Source organism: Myxocyprinus asiaticus, chromosome 23 (assembly GCF_019703515.2).
Source record: "Myxocyprinus asiaticus isolate MX2 ecotype Aquarium Trade chromosome 23, UBuf_Myxa_2, whole genome shotgun sequence".
Lineage (NCBI taxonomy): Eukaryota > Metazoa > Chordata > Actinopteri > Cypriniformes > Catostomidae > Myxocyprinus > Myxocyprinus asiaticus.
The window spans coordinates 33,160,386-33,187,138 of NC_059366.1; the positions used below are offsets into that span (position 1 = coordinate 33,160,386).

Sequence of the window (26,753 nt, forward strand, 5' to 3'; positions counted from 1 at the left end):
AGAATAAATGGTTCTTTACACATTTTTATTCAAGGAATGAGTTAAAAATTAAATAAATTCATTTGTGTTGTTAAAGGAATAGTTCACCCAAAAATGTAAATTCTTTCATCATTTACTCCCCCTCATGCCATCCCAGATGTGTGACTTACTTTCTTCTGCAGAACACAAATGAAGATTTTTAGAAGAATATCTCAGCTTGCCTACAGACTGCATTGGCAAGATGTACATTGAAAAAGGAATTATGTTTTGTTCTGTTGTCACCCAAAACTGAGTGGATCACTTCAGAAGTCATGGATTAAACTATTGGAGTTTTATGGATTACTTTTATGCTACCTTTATGTGCTTTTTGGAGCTTGAAAGTTTTGGTCACAATTTACCATTTCACTAACAGAGCTGAGATATTCTTCTAAAAATCTGTGGTTGTATTCTGCAGAAGAAAGAAAGTCATACACATCTGGGATAGCATAAGTGCAAGCAAATGATGAGAGAAAAATCATTTTTGGGTGAATTATTCCTTTAAGTATGGATGGGCTTGTGACCATTCTTTTATATGCTGTTAGGTCATTACATAAAAATGCTGTTTACAAATCCATACAAGGCATCTGTGTCAGTTACAAAGCTGTAATTTGGTCACATCAGTGCACCTGATTAAAAATCATTAAACACAAACCAGGCTGCCCTGTAATCAGGGACCTTGGTGAAACCCAGGTTTGTGAATAGGCTATAAGATAATTGGTTCTTTTCCTCTATAAAACAATACACTGGATAACCCTGAGAGTGAAGTCTCTGTGACATAATGGTAACCAAAGCTTTTGCATAGCCTTTTCCTCTGTGTTCTGGAATTGTATACAGCATTCCCAGCGCACAGGAGGTATAAGTCAATATCCATGCTACTGGCTGATCATTTGAATCCAGAATACAATACGAGGGAAAGTTCAAAATCATATTCTTAATCATTAGTTTGCTGTGCTCACTGCCAAACTTCCAGGTACTGTTGACTAGAGCGAGATGAGACTCGTTGAGCGAAGACAGCTTCATTGACAAACTGTAGAAAAAAGAACACATGCACTTTGTTTAAACAGTAACCTTGTACAGTAGATTATACAATGATAATGAAACTGAACTAGGATTAAACTCTAGAGCCATTAATGGGTTACTTGTTTTCTATAAATTTCAGTGCTTGCACTCAGTGACCATACTGCAACATCGATTGTTGTAAAACTTTGACCTGCCATAAAATGGTAAAAGTAATGTTGTTAATGATTATAGCTGATACACTTTACCCGTCAACTGGTGAAAGTTTTGATGGTTCTTGAAGAACCATCATATGGCACACAGCTTCTTTAATTACAGGTACACCTCGGTTTGCAGCCACTGTTTCCACCATCTTCTCATGACGAAGCTCAGTGGCTTGAGAAAGGTTAAATTGGAAAATGTATTTGAGATCTTAAACATTTTCATTGATTCATACCGAAGTGGGGGGAAAAAACAAGTACAAAGGAGTGTATGTACCCAAGCAAATAAACCTCTTCCAATCAATGATGTCTGACTGAGCTAGCATTTCTTCGAGACAGCCATCACTTTTAGAAAATACACCCAAGTCTTTGAAAAGATCTCCCTCCTGCAGAAGAGAGAAACAAAACAAGGGCGACACTATGCAAGATATTTGAAATGTATTTTTTTGCTGAACCTGTCCCAAACCATTGTAAATTAGTCAAGGATGTATATTTTGCAGTGTTCCTTATACCTCACGAAATTCTGGTTTAATGAGTACAACTCTGAACTCTGGCCACTGGTCAACAAACACATCAATAGGATCAGCTTTCTGTCCATTTCTGTTGAGGTAAAAAATATTTCCATAGACCTGTGGATATTCAGGACAAAGAACAAAAAAATAAAGTTAAAAGTGAAGGCTTGCACTAGCCTACAGAATAATTATATTTTCTGATTATTTAAAAGTGTACCATAAATCAAGTCTGTCATTGTCATCACGCACATACTATACAGCATTGCATATAAATTCTGAAAACTACTGCTGACATTTTAAATGGATGAAATATTTTACACTGTAATTTAAATTATTATTGGCTTAATTAACGTTGCTTTCACACCTGCAGCGATCGCGGAAAGTAGTTTTTAAGGGCCAACTCCAGCGTCTTCAGATCCTCTGCGGTCAGCTGATGCATTGCTGTTAAAGACAGACACGTGTCGCGTTCTTCACTCGGCGTCAGCGTGTGTACTGTGATTTTTATGGTGCATTCCTCTTATAACGCACTGGGCAGAGTCATTATGTTTGCAGAGTTACGGTTTATGGTTGGGGGTAAACTGTTTAGTTTTGATAAAAGCTCATGTAACTCCTATGAGCACCGGGTAGGCCCAGAGGCGCAAAAACCATATATTCAAGGTATGCTAAGCATAGGGGCGTCATGTAAAGAGGGGCGCCAGCGGCTCACTAAAGGTGGTTCAAACGGCTCCCCCTTCTTATTTTTAGCAACCCCTCGGAACCGTTTCCGGGTTCTTTGTTTATCGTTCAAACCGAACACGTTCTAGCGCCAAAAACCTAGACGCAAAGCACAGAACAGAACGCAGGTTCTCGAAACGCGTTTTAAAAGCTGAAGTTCTTGTTTACCTGACACGGCGTAAATGTAGCCCATTTCATGCAGCGCAACAGTCAAATATGTCAGTCTAGCGCAAGTAGTGTATGTTTACACACATGGGCGTAGATTCCAGGGGGGTTTCATCAAATAATCAAAACAAGCAAGTACAACCCCCCCCCCCCCCAAAAAAAAACTGTATACCATGATCAATGGAAACATGTAAATTCTTCTTACTTTAACCCAAGAAATCTAGCAAAAACGACCTCTTAGGAACCCTGCATATATTTTTAGTCATTCTTGTCTTGTACAGGTAAGGCATGAATACTTTTTAAGATGCTATAGTAGCCCAATTTAATCTGTGGTAATATTATTGCCCACTTGAATCAATTTAAACACATTATAGTTTCTATTATACCTTTATTAATTTATTAACAAACATTATAACGCTCGACCAATCAGCAATCCATGCGCATTCAAATACCTATGAATATGAAAATATAAATCAAAGTTTTATGACATTTCCATGATTTAAATGTACATAATCTAAAAGGAATTATTATAAAGTTTGCCAAATATGTAATGCACTCCCTATGCTTCACTTTTGTCATTACAAAGGCATGATTTTTGGTGGTTTGCCATCATCCATGAAAAATGTTTAAAAGGAAGATCTAGAAAACAGCGGTCATCATAAAATATATATATATATATATATATTTAAAATGTTGCAGTAGTATATAAAATAGATATTTGTATTTGAAGGTTTACAATGAAGCCTAATACTGATTTAGTTTAAGGATTTGGAGTGTGTTTCTATTGCACAGGACTACTGCTGAGTATTCACTCTATTAAATAAATTCATACCAGGCAGCCCTATAAGAAGGGTCCTCTGTAAAACCAAGGCTTGTAAAAAGTTTGTAGGAAAGCTGATTGCATTCCTCAATAAAACAGTAAACAGGATAGCCCTGAGAATGGAGCCTCTTTGCCATTGTGGTGACCAGGACTTTTGCATAGCCCTTCCCACGATGCCCGGGTTGTGTGTACAACATTCCTATGGCGCAGTAATCATACAGCAGCACCCAGGACACAGGCTGGTTGTTCTCATCCGTAAAGCAGCATGTGGGAAAATGGCTGATTAGATTTAGGATGTTGTTGTAACCTTTCTCATCCCCACCAAATTTCCAAGTCTTGTTAACTACATCGGCATGTGACTCATTAAGAACGGACACTCTTGACTCAAGCTCACTGAGGGAGGAAGCAAAGATATACAGTACAAGACAAAAAAAAATTAAACCTCAGGTGCAACACACCTAAAGCATAAGCAAACTTTATTTTAAATCTGTAAACACATGTTGATAATACACACAACAAGGGTTCATGACAGGGCCCATGACATGGCAGATATTTAAATAACTGAGAATGGCCTCTTACCTGTTCATGAGCTCAGGTAACTGGTTTGGCTCAGATAATGTCATAAGGTGCACTAAGCTAAAGCCTTTCATAGTGACACCCCGAGAAGCAGCAATTTCCTTCAGCATAGGAGAGTGACTCACATCACATCCTAGAATTAATATAATTAAAATGACCAAAAGTCAAATTAATGATCATTTCTTCAAAGAAATGAAAAGTCATACCTCCTATTAAGAAATATGTTCTCCAGTCAATTGCATTTTCCACAGTCAGCATTCTTTTCATAACTTCAACATCTGTAGTGTACAGAGTCACCTTCTTCATAAAGTCCTTCGCTCGACAATTCTGTTAATTTCAGACAAACATCTGTGATGTTGACTTACTGTACACTGAAAAAAATTATGTGTTGGATTTACTTACAATATATACATAGCATTTTTGCCTCACACTTTTTAAGTAAATTCAACTTATCGTCATTTTATGTCAGCACAACAAGAAAATCTTTGTAAGATATACACAAATGTATCAATTCATTCAACATTATTTACATAAAAATGTCTGTCACTCAAATAAGATTTAGCAACTAATAGCCATTTTGTTTAAAATTAACATCTATATAACTGTTTCTAGTTAATTTACTTAACTCAATAGAAATTAATAACTGAGGTCAGGCATTAAATTTGTTTCCCCAAAGAAGTGCAGATAAAGTTGCACTTCAGCTATGCATGTTCACATGTGCAAGGAAAAATGACATTGATTGAACAGGATCTAAGTATGGAACAATAATCACCCTTATAGTTGCTTTACACGAAGCAGATTTTTACAGTAAAACAACATCAATATTAGTACAAATAGCTAAACTCTATACGGATTCTTAACTATTCCACACAACCTCAGTTCTGTACTTGATTGTTCGAGGTTGTAGTACTTAAAATCTTAATTTTATGTATTTGTATGCTACAGAAGTTTAAGGAACTCACGATTGTTCATTTACTTTATGTAACTCTCTAACTGCCTTAACTGATATTTTGTGTTGTACACATCAATGAAAATTAAGTAAAGCTAAAAATGTTATAATAACATTTCTGAGTAGAAGCAATTTATTTTTAAATGTTAAGGTTGATGAACCAACAAATAGTTTTTTTTTTTTTTGTTTTTTTTTTTGCAGTATGCAAGTGGTTTATTTGGACAAAATGGTGATGGGGTTAGTTGTCACACTTTTTAATCCAATGAGTAGGCCTATTTCTGAAGGATGGTTTTTGGATAATTTTTGGAAGTCAGTTTTTGTATAGGCACTTATATTAAAGTCTTTGCTACAAAAACAAACATCTTTGAACATTTCCACAGTTATTGTTCAATGAACACATGCTGACCTTTTGTGACAACATGCCCCAATAGTGGGGCAAGCTGTCACATTATATAGGGCAAGTTATCTCCGTGGAACTTGCCTATTAACAGCCTGTTATAAGCCTTTCATCAAAATTTAACAGTAGAAGAACTATGTCTTGACACAGCATCGATTTTAAATGCAAAATATAATATCAAATAGCAAAGCATTGGTTAGGCCAACAAAATTTGTAATAATAAATAGCATACATTTAAATCACATGCTACATCTTGCACCAGCTTTTATGGCATTTATGAAAAATACCCTTGTCCTGAGAACAAAGTTCAACACTTCAGTTAAAACCAATGTATACTGATGTGTTTTTATTGTGTTCACACCCAACTGCTTTTATGAGAATATGATGATTTTTTATTTTTATTTTAATTTAGTACATTTTTTTCTAATTTCAGACAGTTTTGATCTAGGTATTTGACACCAATAAACTATTCCACTGCTAATACCAATTTTTGTGTATTTGGACTTTGACTCAAAACCTTATAATTATTACTGATATATAGTCGTGGTTTCCTTTTGGATAGTTAATAAAATGAATCTTGTGCATTCTCACATTTGGATCTGGTCGAACAATGATAGTTGTGAATAATGGCCACGAGTCCACCACTACCTCCAAAGTGTGTGGTTTCCCTCTATTTATGGCGAAAAGAAATCCATACACCTGAAAAGAGGAATGTTTTAGAGCGACAACTGACAAAGAACAAAAGGTAAAAGCACTGAGCGTTGCACTGTTTGAACTGACGTGACAAAAACGTCATACTCACCTTTAAAGATTTGGGCAAGTGCGCATATAAAGTGGTCTCCGCTATCTGTAATTCGTCTGAATTTAAAGTTTTCATTTTTCATAGTAAATGTGCAAGTCCGCTTTAATCTGTGGAGTGAAAGAGAAGCATGTTTTGCTAGTAAGAGGTGGCAACGACGTCTTCACTATCCTACCCAGACCTAAATTTGATACAAAGCGGAAACTTGGTAAAATGTGTAATATTTAACCGAACTCCATGAGAGTGGGATAACTAACATTTATTAGAATATCGTAATTCTATCGTGACGCGTTCCGTTTGTCCACACCCGTATTATGACAAATCCCGCCCTTGAGCTCATACATCTTTGCTATGATTGGTAAATGTAAACGAATGACTTCTCGATTGTCCAATCGCAGACTACCAATCCGGCTGCAGGAGGCGGGATTTGTCGGAATACAGGCTATGTACATTCGAACTCTTTGAAAAACATAGAGACAGGGTAGACCTCACGGTCTGTTTGAATAGTATTGTTTGAACAGCTGAATGCTGCTTTAGACTTTGCTCTACATTGCTGCAGTGTAATGTCTGACTGGCTTTTATGTGGGAATTTGTACAAGCAAATGCCAGGAATGTTGGATCCTGTCTCTCACTAGATCTCTCTCTCCCCGTCAGAAGATTTCCAAATACCAGAGTTTTGTCTGGTATCCGAAACCAGTCAACATCAACAGCTTAAATTTACTCTTTTACCAGCCAAAGAAGCAGGCAGAGACTGCAGGGTAAAATAGCAGAAGTCAGGAGATGAAGGGATGGTAAACATTAGCAGAGTTTATTGAATAATCTTAGTTGCTTATGTCTTAATGTCAGTGGCAGGCCGTGCATTTAAAGTCTAGGCCTTCGGTGAGATTCATGACATTAAGAAAACACAGTTTCACAATGAATAAGACACCCTATGCCTTTGGGTATCATACATTATGTCGCAGCTAACTAGTAGCTAACCAATTGACATTTTAAAAATACGTCCACGTGCGAAGCCAGAACTTGAAACGACACTTAATGCTCAAGCAAGCCTAATTTTAACTGCAGCATGATTCATTGTGAAATGAACGTCTCCCGAACAGAAATTCAAAAATCATAATTTTTCATATGAATCTACCAAGGAGGTCTATTATACCTGGAAAAATCAATCTAATAATATTTGCGATTTAAATGTTGCTTGGAATAAATTTCGTTTCGTCAGGGTACACGGTTGTTCTGCGTTCAATTCAAGTTGGATGTGGGATATTCCTACTTGATATCTCTGACCATAAATGCATTCCATTCCCCGATATTCAGAACTGCAGCGCTCCCTTTAGCTTAGCAGGGGTTTGACTCTCATTAGAGATGTCTCCTAGCAACTCAACTGATAAACAATGCTACTGCGCTAGCATTTGTGCTTCAGGTGTACGATTATCAAAAGAGATTATAATGTTTTATACACCTGTTTCTGCAGGCATTTGTTAAACAAGCTTTAATATCATGTAATGTGGAAACGAACTCATTTATCGATATTACTTAATAAAGTGAATGTTTATCACTTACTTTGTATATCTCCCTGAGTGTCGACATGTTTGTGACATCATGCCCCTGCATCTCGGCGAAATCGGAGTTGAGAATTTCTGCACAACCTTACAAGTTGTAATTCTGACTTCAAGATGCATTCCATTGAAAATCCGACTTTCCGAGTTGAATGGAAAGCAGCACTACTTTTCAAAACTTGATGCGACACTGAATGCTCCAGCAGCCTAATTTACACTTAGAAAACTCCTGATGTTGCTATAACAATGCAAAAAGCACTTACCAATTTACTTGAAGTGAAAATCAGTCCTCCTTTCATGATTAATAAATTAAGCAATCACACGGTCATGAGGAACAGCTCGTGTTTTTAAATCAATAAGGATCTCTTTCTCAACAGCAATAACAGCAGTGATGACAGCCGACTCGTCAGACAGCTTGATTTTACGCTTTTCCCTCTTGAATTATGTACATCACTTAAAACGTGATTGCATCACTCAAGGTCAGCTAGAAGGCTTCGACCGGGACATATCCTAAAGATCACACCCACCAAGAACAAATAAATCAATCTGATTGGCTGATGAATCTGACATTCTGACTTTAGTTGCTCATTCATTTGCACTGTTGAGGGATTCTGTGGAAATTCTGAAGGCCTGAAGGGGTGGAGCTCAGACTCACGCGCTGCTTTGGGCATGTGATATGTGAAACAGTTGTCACACTTTGCTTGTAAGCATCAAGGAATAAATTCTGACTGGATAAACTTTTAGTTTTTCTCTATTTGTTTGTAGATTAATTAAGAGTGGTAATCGATTCAAAATACATGCAAAAAGGTGATTGAGAATGAAAGGATGAAAAATATTTATTTATTTGGCATGTTTGGCCAGCAGAGAAGGCTTTGCTGGCCCTGAGAATTCGCCACTACTTAATGCTCAGTCTGACCAACACAAATTCAATAAGTGTTATATTACCAACCAAAGACAAATGATCACTTCACAACATCATCCAATGACATTAAAGATCTTGAAACTCTAATCTCAAACTTGTGAAGACAATACAGCACACAACATAAGATTAAACAGTAAAAATAACATACAAAATGAATATAAAGAAATTAGTAAATATAAAAGAAAATAATATGAAAGAACTAAAGAAACGACACGAATGAAGTACATCACAAATGTATGTTTGCTCTCTTGTTCTCATATGGCCATAACATCTCCCAACCCACCCTTGCGAGCACAGTTGGCAAGAGCCAGGCATATAATGTGCTCTATGGGCAGGTATTTTTAATGACCTTAATTGAGTTCTTCCAACACAGGTTATTGACCACTATTGTGCATTTAGTGAACTTAAGGCAAAAGACATAAAAAAAAAAAAAAAGTTGCATTATCACACAAAGTCAACCTCTTTAATTTGGAAAGCATGAAATGTAAACACTAAACAGATAACAAAATATTATGCATTTTGGTTCCAGTGTGGGGCGGCACGTTGGCTCAGTGGAGATGCCTCACAATAAGAAGTTCCCAGGTTCGAGTTCCGGTGTCATGATAAACTGAGACTGTCCGGTAAATCGAATCCCCACGGGGGTAACCGTTTGTAATGCCTGAGCTAAAACCTGTCATGTTATTGTGATAGCATGTCATTGAAGCTAACTGAAAAACACAAACAATGACACATCTTTAATTTCACAATCTATAACTTCATTTATATATTATTATGTGTAACATATGATTTAAAAGATATTAAATGTCATATTTACATAGTTAATTTGTACAATTTTTAATCAGGCACTGAACAGAGTAACCATTACTAGCTCTTTGAGCCAATGGAATCGCTGTGATGTCATAAAGGGACTCGATTTACTGGGCGGACTCAATTTATCAAAACACCGGCTCAACTGGGAGTTTGCATGTTCTCCCCGTGTTTGCGTGGGTTTCCTCCTGGTGCTCCAGTTTCCCCCACAGTCCAAAAAGACATGCAGGTTAAATTAATTAGAGACCCTGTATTGCCCATAGGTGTGAGTGAGAGTGTGAATGTGTATGTCTGTGTGTGTGTGTTGCCCTGTGATGGACTGGCCACCTGTCCAGGGTGTTTCTCTACCTTCGGCCTGAGACAGCTAGGATTGTCTCCAGCACTCACCGCGACCCTGTACAGGACAAGCAGTTATAGAAGCTGGATGGATGGATTGGTTCCAGTGTGTCTAACCTGTGCAACAGCAGAGTCCTCATGGATTGCACAAAGGGTCTCGACTTCACCTTTTCTGCAGCTGGTTCTGGCCATTTTCACATAGAAGTACTTCAGGCCAGAGTCAATCTGAAGTGTGAACCAGAAACATTTTTAGAAATATCTGACTTAGTGTTGACATAATGTGTCACCAAGAAGAGTCCCCTCATCAACTATTTGCTTACGAGAGAGCCATTTAAATAATGCTTCTTACATGAGTATGGTGGATTTTTTTAAGCAGCTTTTTACAGAGCAGAGATATTCTTCATTTTTATCTTCAGCAGAAGAAAGAAAGTCATACACAGCTAGGAGGGCATGAGGGTGAGTAAATGATAAGATAATTTTCATTTTTAAGTGAACTAAGGTAACGTATAAAAATATGCTTACTCGTCTCTGGACTTTGATAATTTCGGAAACCTGATGCACATACTCATCATTGCTTTCTCTGTTGTACTGGTCTACTGTGAACTTTAATGCATTCTGGACGCTTTCATCATCCATATACTCCTCGCCATAATTCAGCACAGTGGTTGTCACGGCCAATACCACCATGAAAAATGGGAATTGATGTTTGTATTAAATGACTCCAAACTGTTTGATTCCTTTCTTGTTCTGTCAATAAGACAAAACTATGGTCTTAGATTTGATAAAACGTCATTCCCTACAAGGGGCAATGTCTTGCAGCTCAACCAATAGCAGTTGTAGAGAGAGTAAATAATTAGGCTGAATACTTTATTGCTTCATTTTGACACTCTCTTTTTTCCAAATGGGATAAATTGCCCTCTGAAGGGCACTTTGAAGGGAGAACAATCATGATAGTCATGCTGTAAGATCACTTCAAACAGAATTTCCAATAAAAATGACTTAAAAAGTGAATTCCAAATGACCCTTATTTTTGAGCCCAACACCTTTTAGCCCTCCAAAGCTCTCACAGTGGATTGTAAAGTCTTCGAAGGGAATAGGGCATAGGGATGATCACTTCCGAATGGAATGCACCCATTCTCAAGGAAAGAATGTTTTTTTTTAAATGCTTTACGACAATTCACATAAAAAAAATATAAGAACAGAAGAAAAGAAACTGGATCCAACACTGGATAGATTAATCAACACTTGCATTTATTGTAGCTCTGACAGGAATGGCTCTTTTATATAGAATCAAGTTGCAGGATATTTTTGCTTACTAAGTAAACATCACTTAACTTCATGACCCCACAATGATGATTCCATTAAGTCAGTGACCTGGGACTAGAACAATTAAATTGCCTGAAATTAACTTCTGTTTGATCAATCCTCACAATAATTATTTCACAAGTAAGTTAATCATGTTTATTTGCAGAAAAGAAGTAAGGCGTGTCCCTGCAGTTCACACCCTTCCCAGTGGAGTTTCTCCTATTATTTTTGAGTAAGATGGGAATCAGACAGATGTTAAACCTTATTTGAAGCCACTGATAAAAAAAATTAGACAAATAACAAATTATACCCAGTGAAAGTTGTAAAAATGCAATTTTTGTATAAATGCATACAATATAATATTTATATAGGCCTAATAAACACTACAGTACATTCACTGGAAATGGTGTGAACTGTAATATTGTCTGCAAATAACTGATTAATGTACTTATAAAGATGGATCATTAGGTTATTTGATGCTATGTACTGATTCAATTTACTGATATGGAGAGGACTTAGTCCACACACTAGCTGTCCTACATACAATTGAATACAGCATTCTGTCTTTCAAATCTTTTAACTGTTTGAGAATATCTCTGAAAGCCAGTGTAACTCCTACAATGAATAAACTCAAGGCACAGACATCAATAATTCAAGCACGTTTTAATAGTAAAGAATGAACAACTACAGAAACATGCCGTTTATTATTTCGAAATTCTTAAAAACTGAAGCTTTTTTTCAAAGAACTAGAGTCTAAAATGAAGCATGGTTACGTGTTAGTGTAAAGCATTCTTATTTCATGATCAGTTGTTGACATTGAAGGTTATTAGGACAAATAAACTTCCAATTTAGTCAACAATAAAGTTTTAGAGTTTTACAAGTATTAGCAAAAGCAAGTCAGTTTTATTGCTGCATCAATGATGAAAATCCCCAAACTGCACAAGAATTATGTGCTCTATGGGCAGGTATTTTCAAGGACCTTAATTGAGTTCATCCATGGCTGGCTCCAGACCACTATTTTGCATTCAGTGACCTAGGGAAAAGACATCAAAAAGGTTGCATAATCACACACAAAGTCAACCTTTTTCAGTTGGAAAGCAAGAAATGTAAACAGGTAATCAAATATTCTGAATTGAATTCCAGTGTGTGTCTAACCTGTGCAACTGCAGGGTCCTCATGAATGGCGCAAAGGGTCTCAGCTTCACCCTTTCTGCAGCTAGTTCTGGCCATATTCACAGTGAAGATGTACTTCAGGCCAGAGACAACCTAGAGTATGAACCAGAAACATTTTCAGAAATAGTTTAGCAACAAGTATAACTGGGAACAAATGAACTATTTCAGTAATTTTGCGTAATTTTAAATAAAACAAACCTATGCTCTAAAACGCCCTGTCAACACATACACCTGAGGGTGTGTTCACACTCGGCAGGTTTGGTTCGATTAAAACGAACTCTGGTGCGATTGTTCTGTTAGTGCGGTTCATTTGAACAAGTGTGAACGCTGCCATCTGAACCTTGGTGCGCACCAAACAAGTGGACCGAGACCGCCTGAATAGTGGGTCTCGGTCCACTTCCAAACAAACTCTGGTGCGGTTCGATTGATATATGAACGCAACATGGACCAAAGACGTGTAAACGGACCAAAAACAGGAAGTAATTTGCCTAATGCTGACCTCAAGCATACCTGGTTCTTCTCATCATAGGAGCTATGTTGCCCATTACAGTTCGGTACAGGCGTCGGAACCGCCGTCAGCCGTCCTGGCAGCATATCTTCATTTGAGTGCGGTAAAGTTAGTTTTACATTTGACATTCGTTTTACATTCGTGACAATACCCATTCAAATCTCTGTGCCTATAACATTTTCAAGCCAACCCAACTTGGACATGCATGAATAGGTTTTCTTTGCCTAGCACAAAGCTGAATTTTAAAATATATATTTTTTTTCATATCAATTTTATTAGCCCTATACATCAATTAAACAATTTAACCCTTTGATATTATGACATCACAACAAATCTGAAATGTTCTTAAAAATATCCCTTTGATGACACAAGGCTCTGTTTGTGGAATTTACATTCTATATGTTTCAAATAAATATAGTAGTGTAAATGTTTGTAATATTCTAATTCCATTCAACTTGAAGACCGTTTGATCTAGAGACATAAAACCAACTGCAAAACACTCAGAATATTTTTCTTTATATGGCACAAGGCTTGTTTTTGGGAGTACACGTTCATTACTTTTTATACAGATTCAATTATCCCTATAAATCTATTAAACTCATAGATAAACTCATGAGTTTAATAGATTTATAGGGATACTTGAATCTGTATAAAAAGTAATGAACGTGTACTCCCAAAAACAAGCCTTGTGCTATATGAAGAATAATATTGAGTGTTTTGCAGTTGGTTTTATGTCTCTAGGTCAAACTGTCATTGAGTTTAATAGATTTATAGGGATAATTGTATCTGTATAAGAAGTACTGTACGTGTACTCCCAAAAACAAGACTTGTGCCATATAAAGAATAATATTCTGACTCCTTTACACATTTTATTAGCTCTTCGTTTGTTCTCGGCTGGTAAAAATACCACCATATATACATATACAAATCTCACGAGGGCATGTCGCCCAGCAGCCAGCATTGTTTTGGACGTTCGGCAAGTTCTGTCGCAAAATATACGTCATAAAAGCTGTCCAATCAGGTTGTGACTTTTTCCTGCTGAACAAAAACTTTTTGTTTTATATCTTTAGGTTCGGTGTTAAAAATGCCAGTGTGAACGCTAAGCGAACCAGGACTAAATGTATCATTTTCTTTTTTGGTCCGGACCAAGAGGACCAACAGAACCGAACTACAAGTGTGAACACACCCATAGAATGCAAGTGAAACTGATCGTGTCCTAAACAGGCCCGCCCGTAACACCAGCTAAATCTGCTAGATACATCAAAATCACGACAGTCATGCTATTACTATTTGTTTTCTAGGAGGAGTATTATGTTTAACACTGGGCTGTGTTACTGACGTTCCCAATGTTAGAGGAAAAAGGAATAAACGTATTAAAAAGGTACTTACTTGTCTTTGGACCTTGATGACTTCGGAAACCTGACGCAAATACGCATCATTGCTCATTCTGTTGTACTGGGCCACTGCGAACTGTAACGCTTTCTGAACGCCCTCATCATTCTTGTCCGCATCCATAGGGCCTCCAACCAGACCCCCGCTCGCCACGGCCAAGATCACCGCAAACACCGGGACAATCATCTTAAGAGACATGACGAATTTATGTTTGTATTAAATTACACCAAACTGTGTGATTACCTTCTTGTTCTGTTGATGGACCAACAAAACTGTGGTCTGAGATTATATAAACAATACGTCATTCGCCACAGCGAAGCAAAAGGGGCGGTGTCTTGCCGCTCCACCAATCGCAGTTGTAGGCAGGGTAAATTCTTTCGAGCTCCTTTATTTATTGCTTCATACAAGAACAATCAATACAAAGAGAACTATTGATTCAAATGTAAAAAACAAAGAAAGAAAAGAAAACAATAAACAGGTGCCAGAGTATGACAAAATAGGCTAATCCAAAGAGGAAAAGGGTGCCACTTATGTAACGTCATATTTACTTGCAATATAACAAACTCTAATAGTCTTTTTAACTTTACATTTATACAAACCATTCCAATTTTGTTTGAAATTATTTATAAAGTGAAACAAATTTGGTTTAGAGACAGACTATTTCATTTAATGAATGGGAAACGGCATTAATATTAACAATTGTAACAAGATGCACTTTATCTTTGTTTATCCCACAGTCTTTAAAGAATGATTTTGACATTCTCAAGGAAATATATATATATATATATATATATATATATATATATATATATATATATATATATATATATATATTTATTTTTTTTTTTTTTACGTTTTACGACAGTTTGCATGACAAATACAAGATAGAACTGAAAAAAAAGAAAAAAGAAAACAATTACAGAAATAAACAACTATATACAGGTGTTTCTTCAACTTCATTTCTTTTTGTCATAAGAAGGTCATATTAAAACTGACTAAAATCTTTTTACCATGCCTTCATATTACTTTTATGTCAAGATTTTATTGTTTTAGCCTAGTTTCAGACCCAGACTTTCAATATTAAACTTTGAAAATCCATAAAATAAAAAATAAAAAAATACAAATGATTACATGAGTAAGACTATTATAAACAATCAATACAAAGAGAACTATTGATTCAAATGTAAAAAACAAAGAAAGAAAAGAAAACAATAAACAGGTGCCAGAGTATAACAAAATAGGCTAATCCAAAGAGGAAAAGGGTGCCACTTATGTAACGTCATATTTACTTGCAATATAACAAACTCTAATAGTCTTTTTAACTTTACATTTATACAAACCATTCCAATTTTGTTTGAAATTATTTTTAAAGTGAAACAAATTTGAGTAAGACTATTATAAACAAAGAGTGAAATAGACATAAAACATTTCAATATTTATCATGTGAAAATTATTTCTATCAATTTTCAAAAAGATTGTCAAAACATAAATCTCCATTGATGCATGTACATAAACTGTTAGACATTGTTAGTAGACAAATTAACCCTTAAATGCAGTGGTGTAATAGTGTCTGAAGAGGTGGGCATTCTGTGAATTTGTTGTTTTTGCTTGTTTTTCCTGCGTTTAGTCATCTATTTCCGACCAGTTTTACCAGAGCCCAGCTGCTGAATATTTGGCAGCACACGGCAGATAATCTTTTACCGGTATTTGATTATTCAGACGTTCTGTTGGACATTTTAGTCAGAGGAGCAGCGGTGCTGTAGGCCTACAAGCGCATAAAAAGACGCAAATGTGGGAATCGAGCTGGTGCGCTGGTCAAACTCCGACAGTGCGGCTTTCGAACCGTCTAGCGAATCTCCACTCTCTTCCTAAAAAAACGGACGAATTACTTCTCACCCACAAAAATAAGGACTTTGCAAATTCTGCTGCATTGTGTTTCACGGAAAGCTGGCTGAGTGAAGCAATTCTGGACAGCCTATTACATCTTCCAGGCATCCAGCTGTTCAGAGTTAACCGGGAAAAAGAGAGGAGGTGGAACGTGTTTTTACGTCAACGAATGTTGGTGTACAGATGTAACAATGCTGAAGAAGATGTGCTGTCCTATTTAGAGGCACTCTTCATGAACTGTAAGCCTTTCTACTTGCCGCGGGAGTTTTCCTCATGTATTCTTGCGAGTGTTTATATTCCTCATTCCGGAGCAACAACACCCGGACTCACTTATTATTATTCTTGGAGATTTTAACAAGGCAAATCTCACACATGAACTGCCCAAATACAGACAGCACATTACATGCCCCACCAGAGACAGAAATATACTGGATTACTGCTACACAACAATAAAGGATGCATATCGCTCTGTCCCACGTGCAGCTTTAGGTCTCTCTGATCACTGTGTGGTTCATCTTCTTCTGACCAACAGGCAGAAACTAAAATCAGTTAAACCTGCAGTAAAGACTGTAAATAGAAAGACCAATGAAGCAGTGCTGGAACTACAAGCCTGCTTTGACTGCACTGATTAGAGTGTTTCTGAAGCTGCAGCCACCGACCTGGACGAGCTCACAGATACTGTGACATCATATATCAGTTTCTGTGAGGACATGTGCATTCCTACTAGGACTTATTTAACATACTACAATGACAAACCATGGTTTACAGCAAAACTCAAACAGTCATTTGAGAAATTGATGTTGGCCCACCTGAAGGACATCACTTTCTGGATCCCCTTCAATTGGCTAATAGAGCAAACAGGTCTGTGGATGATGCAGTCAATATGGGACTGCATTACATGCTTCAACATCTAGACTGACCAGGGACTTATGCAAGGTCCTATACTATTTGTTGACTTCAGTTCAGCTTTTAACACAACCAACCCTGCTCTCCTATTGACTAAATTAACCCAGCTCTCTGTTCCCAGCTCTGTCTGTCAGTGGATCACCAGCTTTCTGACAGACAGGCAGCAGCTAGTGAGAATAGGGAAATTCACCTCCAGCACATGTACAATCAGCATTGGTGCCCCCCAGGGATGTGTGCTCTCCCCACTACTCTTCTCCCTCTACACAAATGTCTGCACTGCCAAGGACCCCTCTGTTAAGCTCCTGAAGTTCACAGATGACACTACTCATCCTCATCGGCCTCATCCAAGATGAAGATGAGTCTGCATACAGAAGAAAGGTTGAACAGCTGGCCATCTGGTGCAGTCAAAACAACCTTGAGCTGAACATGCTCAAAACAGTGGAGATGATTGTGGACTTTAGGAGAAACACCCCAACACTGACCCCCCCTCACCATTCTAAACAGCACTGTGGCAGCAGTGGGGTCACTCAGTATCCTGGGCACTACCATCTCACAGGACCTGAAGTGGGAGACCCACATCGTTTGTGGGTCTCCCCACGAGTGGCATCATTTTCACATCATTGTGAAAAAGGCCCAGCAGAGGTTGTACATCCTTCGCCAGCTGAGGAAATTCAACCTGCCACAGGCGCTGCTGATACGGTTTTACTCAGCAGTCATTGAGTCTGTCCTCTGCACTTCAATATCTGTCTGGTTTCAGCTACGAAATAAGACATCAGAAGACTACAAAGGACAGTTCGGACTGCTGAGAGGATTATTGGTTGCCCCCTGCCACCCCTTCAAGAACTATACACTTCCAGAGTGAGGAAAAAGGCTGGAAAAATCACTCTGGACCCCACTCACCCTGCCCACTACCTTTTTGAACTGTTGCCTTCTGGCCGACGCTTCAGAGCTCTGAGCACCAGAACCGTCAGGCACAGGAACAGTTTTTTCCCTCAGGCTATCCATCTCATGAACAGTTAAACTGCCCCATTGAGCAATAGCTATGTGCAATGCACAGTTTAGTCTTTTTTATATTTATCCAACACATCCAACCTCTTCTGCCATTTCATTCCTCTGAAAAAAAAAAACAAAAAAAAAACATTTGCACTGTACATAACAGATTTGTATTTGCACTGTACATAACAGATTGTATTAGATTTGCACTACCCATGTGTATGTGTGTATGTATGCATGTGTGTGTGTGTGTGTCTGTACGTATGTGTATAATTAGTTTAATTTTTTTTATTATTATTATTATCTATGTCTTGCTGCTGTTTTAGGATTGTTTTTGTATTGTTGTACACTGGAAGCTCCTGTCACCAAGACAAATTCCTTGTATGTGTAAGCATACTTGGCAATAAAGCTGATCTCTTTGATATATGAAAAATAAAACATCAAATTATATCAGAATATATTCTATTCTATTATTTTATGATTGTCTTGAAAATGCTTTGAAAATTTTACAATAGCTGGGCATTTTGTAGATTAATTTGAGATAGATTTACGTGCCGGGTCTCTAAAGACCCAAGTATGTAATAATCTTTGGTGAAATACCCATGCATTTAAGGGTTATATAAACTAGTCAGAGTGTGAAAAAAATGTTTCAATGAGATTTTACTTTCTAGAAGTTTACAGTGCTAAAAGTGCCCAAAAAGGGCATTAAAACAGAAATTCCAAGATAAGCCATGAATTTCAAAAGACATGACTACAAATGTCTCTAAAACGGGTGAAAATTTTAGGGTCTTCAGCAGTCCAGACTGTTCTTTGATTTAATGTTCCTTACACCCTTCAATGTTTTCGAGATACTGAGATACTGAAAGTTAAAATTATAACTGTACAACATTTTGTATCCTCTTTGACTATTAACATTTATGAATGTAATATATACCTAAAGTAATAAATAAATGAAGTAACTTTGGTAAGCATGATATTTTGTCAGCTGTAAAGGTGTTTAAGCAGAGACAGTAGTTCCCCATTATTTTCCATCTGGTTTAACTGAGATCTCACCGGATTGGTAAAATTACTTACCAGTGTATGCATAGCAGGGACAGATTTATAAAACCACAGACAACAGACCATAGAGACCTGCAAGTATTTACTGGAGAGAGTTAACTATCCTGGACCTGTGGCTTTTTGCATGATTCAGAATCAACTCAGACAACATGTGTTTTGTTTTGTTTTTGTTAGTCATTCAGCTATTGTAACAGAGGCTCTTTTGTTTTGTATTGTTTGGTATTTCCTATTTTCACATTCCTCATAATACTGGATAATACTGTAAAGTTGAACATAATGACTATTGTGCAGTTCATGCCATATTCAGACCCTGTTATGTTAGTTAAGCTTATAGGTGCAGTATGTAAGATTCAGAAACCCTTGTTATTAATGACACCTGTGGCCGTTAAGTGAACTGCAGCCAGCTACCTGTTGCTCGTGCTCGCGCTGGTGCACACACTCCATAGGGACGTGAACAAGCGAGCATCGACCAAAACAATGACGTAACATACAAAGAGACTGAATGTGATCCACCGGCATCATCCTGACAGATTAAAATTACACAGTTATGATTGTTTTACTACAAACTTTGAGACTAAACTAAAACTACTTATCAGCTCACATAGCATACTGATACACACATACAGCTACATACTACTGAACTATACCAGACAGTTTACTGTTGCACTGCACTGTTATGTTGCACTATTGTATGTTTTGTATGTCATATGTTGTACTACGATCAAGAAACCAGCGTATTTGCTTAAATTTATCCTATATACCTGACTTTTATTATAAAGAGAAGATCGTTTAAATTATTTGAAAGTTACGAAGCAAGGTAGCTTGCAATTCGTCAGCGTTAGCAGGCAAGATCAAGTTAGCTAAAATTACACAGATCAATCCTTATGGCACTATATTTTATATGCTTTGCAGTTATGTGAGCTTACCTGTCCAATAAGAAGAATGCCAATTCAGGGTTTGATCCCCAAAACCGAACGAAGGTCCTTCCAGGAATCAAATGCCCTGCCAATGTTCACTCTTGTTTTCGCTCGACCATGATCACATTCCCGCTTAGCCAGACGGGATTCAGTAGATAAATGTTTTTTTGTTTTGTTTGTTTTGGCTTACTTGGAATTTGTGTAGGAGTCAGTGTTGTGCTGGGAGCCGGACGTTTGCTGGATTCCATCTCTAAGATAATGTTACCTTGTGTTGCAGTTTGTTGTCGCTGTTGAATAGCGGAAGAAAAGCACTGAGGCAAGGCTCTCGGGAGCGAGCATAAACGTCACATCCTTTGCATTTTCCCGGCAAAACCGACCCGTTCCCTTCGCATGAAAATCAGTCCACAGGCTTTTATAGGCAACCTAGGAAGTCCGGGAAGGGCTCTTTTTTTAAGTTGCGTTACAAGCCGTTCACACATTGGCAAAAAAAAAAGGCGAATATTACATGAAAACTGTTACATACTGCACATTTAACAATTTTTTTTTTTTTTAACAATTAACTAGAATTTGCATTAAGTTGCTTTTTAGTGAGCCATAAATATATCTGACCTTATCACAACCTTATAAAATGCTTATGGCTTAGGATTATAACAGTATTATAAGGTAGGAGTTCAAATCTTTGATTGTTAGTGGTGTGGCCGTATGTGGAGGCTGAACAAGCAAGAACAAATCATTTGATCAACAAGGGATTAATTAAACAACAATTGCATTAACTCTGGCAGGAATTGCTCATATAGAATTAGGATGCAGGATATTTTAGCTCACTGAGTAAACAGGACTTAACTTCATACAAATGTCATGATGACCCCATAATGATGTTTCCATCAGTGGTGTAGCCAGAAACAAGGCATTGGGTGTGCCAAGAGAAAACTGGGTGTGCAAGAACTAAAGCACAATTAAGTAAAATATAATAAAATTAACATTAACAACCACTGTATCAATTTATTTTTGGCTATAATTGTGTAGTTTAAATGACTGAAAAAAAAAAAAAATTAAATGGAGTAAGTTGCCCTGTTAATATACGAGGCTTTATAATGTAAAAAAAAAAAAAAAAAAAAAAATGATTTTCATTAAAAATTATGATCATTATTTTCCAAAATATGCTAAAAGCACAAACATAAATGATGGTACAATTTGCACAAACAAAAAAAAACATTTTATAATAATATATATTATACAGTGCATCCGGAAAGTATTCACAGCACTTCACTTTTTCCACATTTTGTTATGTTGCAGCCTTATTCCAAAATGGATTAAATTCATTATTTTCCTAAAAATTCTACAAACAATACCCCATAATGACAACGTGAAAGAAGTTTGTTTGAAATCTTTGCAAATTTATTAAAAAATAAACGGAAAAAAAATCACATGTACATAAGTATTCACAGCCTTTGCCATGACACTCAAAATTGAGCTCAGGTGCATCCTGTTTCCACTGATCATCCTTGAGATGTTTCTACAACTTGATTGGAGTCCAGCTGTGGTAAATTCAGTTGATTGGACATGATTTGGAAAGGCACACACCTGTCTATATAAGGTCCCACAGTTAACAGTGCATGTCAGAGCACAAACCAAGCCATGAAATCCAAGGAATTGTCTATAGACCTCCGAGAGAGGATTGTATCGAGGCACAGATCTGGGGAAGGGTACAGAAAAATTTCTGCAGCATTGAAGGTCCCAATGAGCACAATGGTCTCCATCATCCATAAATGGAAGAAGTTTGGAACCACCAGGACTCTTCCTAGAGCTGGCCGCCCGGCCACACTGAGCGATCGGGGGAGAAGGACCTTAGTCAGGGAGGTGACCAAGAACCCGACGGTCACTCTGACAGAGCTCCAGCGTTTCTCTTTGGAGAGAGGAGAACCTTCCAGAAGAACAACCATCTCTGCAGCACTCCACCAATCAGGCCTGTATGGTAGAGTGGCCAGATGGAAGCCACGCCTCAGTAAAAGGCACAATGACAGCCCGCCTGGAGTTTGCCAAAAGGCACCTGAAGGACTCTCAGACCATGAGAAACAAAGATTGAACTCTTTGGCCTGAATGACAAGCATCATGTCTGGAGGAAACCAGGCACCGCTCATCACCTGGCCAATACCATCCCTACAGTGAAGCATGGTGGTGGCACCATCATGCTGTGGGGATGTTTTTCAGCGGCAGGAACTGGGAGACTAGTCAGGATCGAGGGAAAGATGAATGCAGCAATGTACAGAGACATCCTTGATGAAAACCTGCTCCAGAGTGCTCTGGACCTCAGACTGGGGCGAAGGTTCATCTTTCAACAGGACAACGACCTTAAGCACACAGCCAAGATAACAAAGGAGTGGCTACGGGACAACTCTGTGAATGTCCTTAAGTGGCCCAGCCAGAGCCCAGACTTGAACCCGATTGAACATCTCTGGAGAGATCTGAAAATGGCTGTGCACCGATGCTCCCCATCCAACCTGATGGAGCTTGAGAGGTCCTGCAAAGAAGAATGGGAGAAACTACCCCAAAATAGGTGTGCCATGCTTGTAGCATCATACTCAAAAAGACTTGAGGCTGTAATTGGTGCCAAAGGTGCTTCAGCAAAGTATTGAGCAAAGGCTGTGAATACTTATGTACATGTGATAATTTTTTGTTTTTTATTTTTAATAAATTTGCAAATATTTCAAACAAACTTCTTTCACGTTGTCATTATGGGGTATTGTTTGTAGAATTTTGAGGAAAATAATGAATTTAATCAATTTTGGAATAAGGCTGTAACATAACAAAATGTGGAAAAAGTGAAGCGCTATGAATACTTTCTGGATGCACTGTATATGGGTGGCAGTTGCACACCCTGGCACACCTGTGGCTACGCCACTGGATTCCATTAATTCAGTGACCTGGTTGGGAAAATTTACATTGCCTGAAATTACCTTCTCGATCCTTACAAGTTATTTCACAATCATGTTTATTTTCAGAAATTAAAGATGATGTGTCCTTGCAGTTAACACCCTTCCCAGTGGATTTGCTACTTTTATTTTTTGGGTAAACCCTAAACCCTATTTGAAACCACTGTTAACATAAATTAGATTGATTTGACTTTTAAGAACAAATAATACCCAATGAAAATTGTGAAAATGCTATTTATGTTTACATGCATATAATATAATAATTTTTATATAGGCCTAAAATACAAATTGTGTAAACCAGAGATGCCCAAACCAGAGATCCCCAAACCAGGGCCCGCGGGTCAAAGTTGGCCTGTGATGACCTTTGATTTGGTCCGCCTTGCCTTATACAGTATGACAAGAGAAAACATGGTCTGTGATTAATATCTAGGAAATATGTTTTCACTAATATTTATGATTTTATTTCTGTTAACATAAATACTGTATATTGAAATTTTAAAATTATATGAATTTGACATATATCTTCCTATAATAGGGTGGACATGTTTTGCTTGACTAACACCAAAAAATAAGGGAAAACATAAATAAAACATTACAGTTATAAACTTCAAATAAATAAAGTAATTTTGCAGAATGGCTGATGTCCACCTCCAGTGTGTGTGATGTAATTTCCTAACATATATCTTCAGTGAAATGTCATGGTATCATGCAGTGGCGGGCCATGCATTTAAAGTCCAGGCCTTCAGTGTGATTCATGACATTAAGAAAACACAGTTTCACAATGAATAAGACACCCTATGCCTTTGGGCATCATACATTATGTTGCAGCTAACTAGTAATACCAATTGACATTTTAAAAATACGTCCACGCACGAAGCCAGAACTTGAAATGACACTTAATGCTCAAGCAAGCCTAATTTGAACTGCAGCATGACTGTTTTGTGAAATGAACGTCTCCCGAACAGAAATTCAAAATCATAATTTTTCATATGAATCTACCAAGGAGGTCTATTATACCTGGAAAAATCTATCTAATAATATTTGCGATTTAAATGTTGCTTGCAATAAATTTTGTTTTGTCAGGGTACATGACTATGCTGCGTTCCATTCAAGTTGGATGTGGGATATTCCTACTTGATATCTCTGACCATAAATGCATTCCATTCCCCGATATTCGGAACTGCAACGCTCCCTTTAGCTTAGCAGGGGTTTGACTCTCATTAGAGATGTCTCCTAGCAACCCAACTGATAAACAATGCTACTGCGCTAGCATTTGTGCTTCAGGTGTACGATTATCAAAAGAGATTATAATTTACCATGTTTTATGCACCTGTTTCTGCAGGTGTTTATTAAACAAGCTTTAATATCATGTAATGTGGAAACAAACTCATTTATCGATATTACTTAATAAAGTGAATGTTTATCACTTACTTTGTATATCTCCCTGAGTGTTGACATGTTTGTGTGACATCATGCCCCCGCATCTCGGCGAAATCGGTGTTGAGAATTTCTGCACGAGCCTCCAATTTATAATTCTGACTTCAAGATGCATTCTATTGCACTTTTCCTAATAGGAAGTTGGAAAAAGGAACGCAGCACTACTTTTCAAAACTTGATCCGACACTGAATGCTCAAGCAGCCTAATTTACACTTAGAAAACTCCTGATGTTGCAATAACAATGCAAAAAGCACTTACCAATTTACTTGAAGTGAAAATCAGTCCTCCTTTCATGATTAATAAATTAAGCAATCACACGGTCATGAGGAACATCTCATGTTTTTAAATCCAAAAGGATCTCTTTCTCAACGGCAATAACAGCAGTAACAGCCGACTCATCAGACAGCTTGATCTTACGCTTTTCGCTCTTGAATTATGTACATCACTTAAAGCGTGATTGCGTAACTCAAGGCCAGCTAGAAGGCCTCGACCAGGACATATCCTAAAGATCACACCCTACCAAGAACAAATAAATCAATCTGATTGGCTGATGAATCTGACAATCTGACTTTAGTTGCTCATTCATTTGCACTGTTGAGGGATTCTGTGGAAATTCTGAAGGCCTGAAGGGATGGAGCTCAGACTCGCGCTGCTTTGAGCATGTGATATGTGAAACAGCTGTCACACTTTGCTTGTAAGCATCAAGGAACAAATTCTGACTGGATAAACTTTTCATTTTTCTCTATTTGTTTGTAGATTAATTAAGAGTGGAAAGCGATTAAAAATACATAGGTAAAAAGGTGATTGAGAATGAAAGGATGAAAAATATTTATTTATTTGGCATGTTAGGCCAGCAGAGAAGGATTTGCTGGCCCTGAGAATTCGCCACTGGTATCATGACATAACAGGGTGCGCAATAAATCAAGGGACGCACAAAAACGTCCACTATCAGTGTTAAAATTACACACAAATGAATACATGTTAATGAGAGAATGTAACACTAAACTCTTCACTTTATGTGGGGGAAAAAATAGAAATCAATGATTTAGCATTTATTTTTTGTCAAAGATGCTTGATGTGCAGATTTGGAGACATGAGGAAGTGACACAGTGCAATAGAAAAGGATTTCAATTATTTAAAATGTAACTTTTAAGCCCAGAAGTGTGTAACATTATAAAAAGTCTTTATTCTTTTTAACAAGCCTATCAAAATTGTAATTGGGTGAAATTAAACAATATAAATACCACACACATTTGTAATGGGGACTTAAATGTCAAAGAATTGTAGAAATGACCCATATTTACAGGCATTCCTGTGCGAGACTCTGCGTTACATTGAAAAACAGCGCAGACGGACGCAAAAACGTTCAGCATGAACGTCCCCTACTAAACTTAACATGAAAAATGGTTTAATACAATGACTAGCAACAAGAAAGGGAGAAAAAAGACTTAACATGAAAATAGTGTATTTCTCATTGGATTAGTGTTGTTTTTATAATTAGGGAAATGTAAGAAAATCATGTTAAGTGTTTTAACTAAACCTGCACAACTGTACTTTTATTTTGAATTAATGCAGTAGGCCTAATGCAGTTTTCCTTACCTCTATCTCTCTCTTCCAGAAGGAGCTCTGACATATGAAAAATGGCATGTCATGAACAGGTGCGTTTACTGGTGTTTTAAACTCCCAGTGGTGGGAAACAATTAACATGCACTCCAATGCTATATGATTTTGACAAAATTATCTTGCTTATGACAGAAAACACGTGCAGATTGTCACTGATCGTCTGTGTAAAGCAACAGCCGATATCTCACACAACTCATGTGAAAGGTGTGTGTGTTTCAGGTCCATTTCTCTCGATTTGTGAAACAGCAGTGTGGGTGTGTGATGCTAAAATACGGGACAAGCGGCATTGCGTATGGATTTCATACGGAACGCAATGTTTTCCCTTAATTACGGGACGATTCCTTATTTTACAGGACATTTGGCATATTTCGTTAATTTACCTGATACCGCTTCAGTGTGTGGGTGACTCTCTCTCTCCACTCACTGTCATAAATTCCTTCAGTCGATGATGGTGGTGACAACGGTTGTCAGGGGCAAAGAATAGTAGAATTCAAGTGATAAATGCACCATTTATAACAAAGAATCTCCAGTTTCACAAAACAGCATCCAATACAGTTAAAGGGAAACTAACAACAGTAAATTATGGACTTCTGAAGCTGCAAAACAAGTGGGTTAACCGAGGGTAGACGCAAATATTGATCCTTAGAAGTCGTTATAGGCAAACATCCCTGGGAAAAAAGTAAGTATAGCCTACGTGCGTATGGCCCCTGTTCTGTCGAAGTCTGTTCCCCCTATGTTTCCCCTTACAAAAAAAATAACTGCAGTTTTTAATAAGTAATACTGCAGTTTCTGTTACATGTAGGTAAATGCAGTTTTCTGGACATGAAAAAA

The 26,753-nt window shown here is 37.4% G+C and overlaps 3 protein-coding genes across 5 annotated transcripts; all 3 read right to left on the reverse strand.

Moving 5' to 3' along the window:
- Positions 1-8: 8 nt before the first annotated feature.
- si:dkey-76k16.6 (uncharacterized protein LOC566817 homolog) lies at positions 9-1,535 on the reverse strand. The gene is made up of 2 exons (XM_051651980.1): positions 1,284-1,535; positions 9-1,045 (listed from the first exon to the last, which is right to left on the reverse strand). The coding sequence occupies exons 1-2, from the start codon at positions 1,385-1,387 to the stop codon at positions 649-651; spliced, it is 501 nt and encodes a 166-aa protein (XP_051507940.1). The 5' UTR covers positions 1,388-1,535; the 3' UTR covers positions 9-648.
- On the reverse strand, positions 1,482-24,576 carry si:dkey-76k16.5 (uncharacterized protein LOC566887 homolog). Of its 3 annotated transcripts, none has more exons than XM_051651977.1 (8): positions 24,558-24,576; positions 6,171-6,277; positions 5,960-6,067; positions 4,229-4,349; positions 4,026-4,155; positions 3,459-3,839; positions 1,748-1,864; positions 1,482-1,621 (listed from the first exon to the last, which is right to left on the reverse strand). In XM_051651977.1, exons 2-8 carry the CDS (start codon positions 6,243-6,245, stop codon positions 1,555-1,557), a joined length of 999 nt encoding a protein of 332 aa, XP_051507937.1. In that variant the 5' UTR covers positions 6,246-6,277; positions 24,558-24,576; the 3' UTR covers positions 1,482-1,554. The 3 variants fall into 3 exon arrangements, with proteins under 3 accessions (XP_051507937.1, XP_051507935.1, XP_051507938.1); XM_051651975.1 differs by lacking the exon at positions 24,558-24,576 and adding an exon at positions 7,987-8,086; XM_051651978.1 differs by lacking the exon at positions 24,558-24,576 and adding an exon at positions 7,728-7,853.
- Positions 11,742-14,476, reverse strand: cst3 (cystatin C (amyloid angiopathy and cerebral hemorrhage)). Its single transcript, XM_051651981.1, has 3 exons — positions 14,164-14,476; positions 12,249-12,359; positions 11,742-12,126 (listed from the first exon to the last, which is right to left on the reverse strand). Exons 1-3 carry the CDS (start codon positions 14,362-14,364, stop codon positions 12,049-12,051), a joined length of 390 nt encoding a protein of 129 aa, XP_051507941.1. The 5' UTR covers positions 14,365-14,476; the 3' UTR covers positions 11,742-12,048.
- Positions 24,577-26,753: the final 2,177 nt, after the last annotated feature.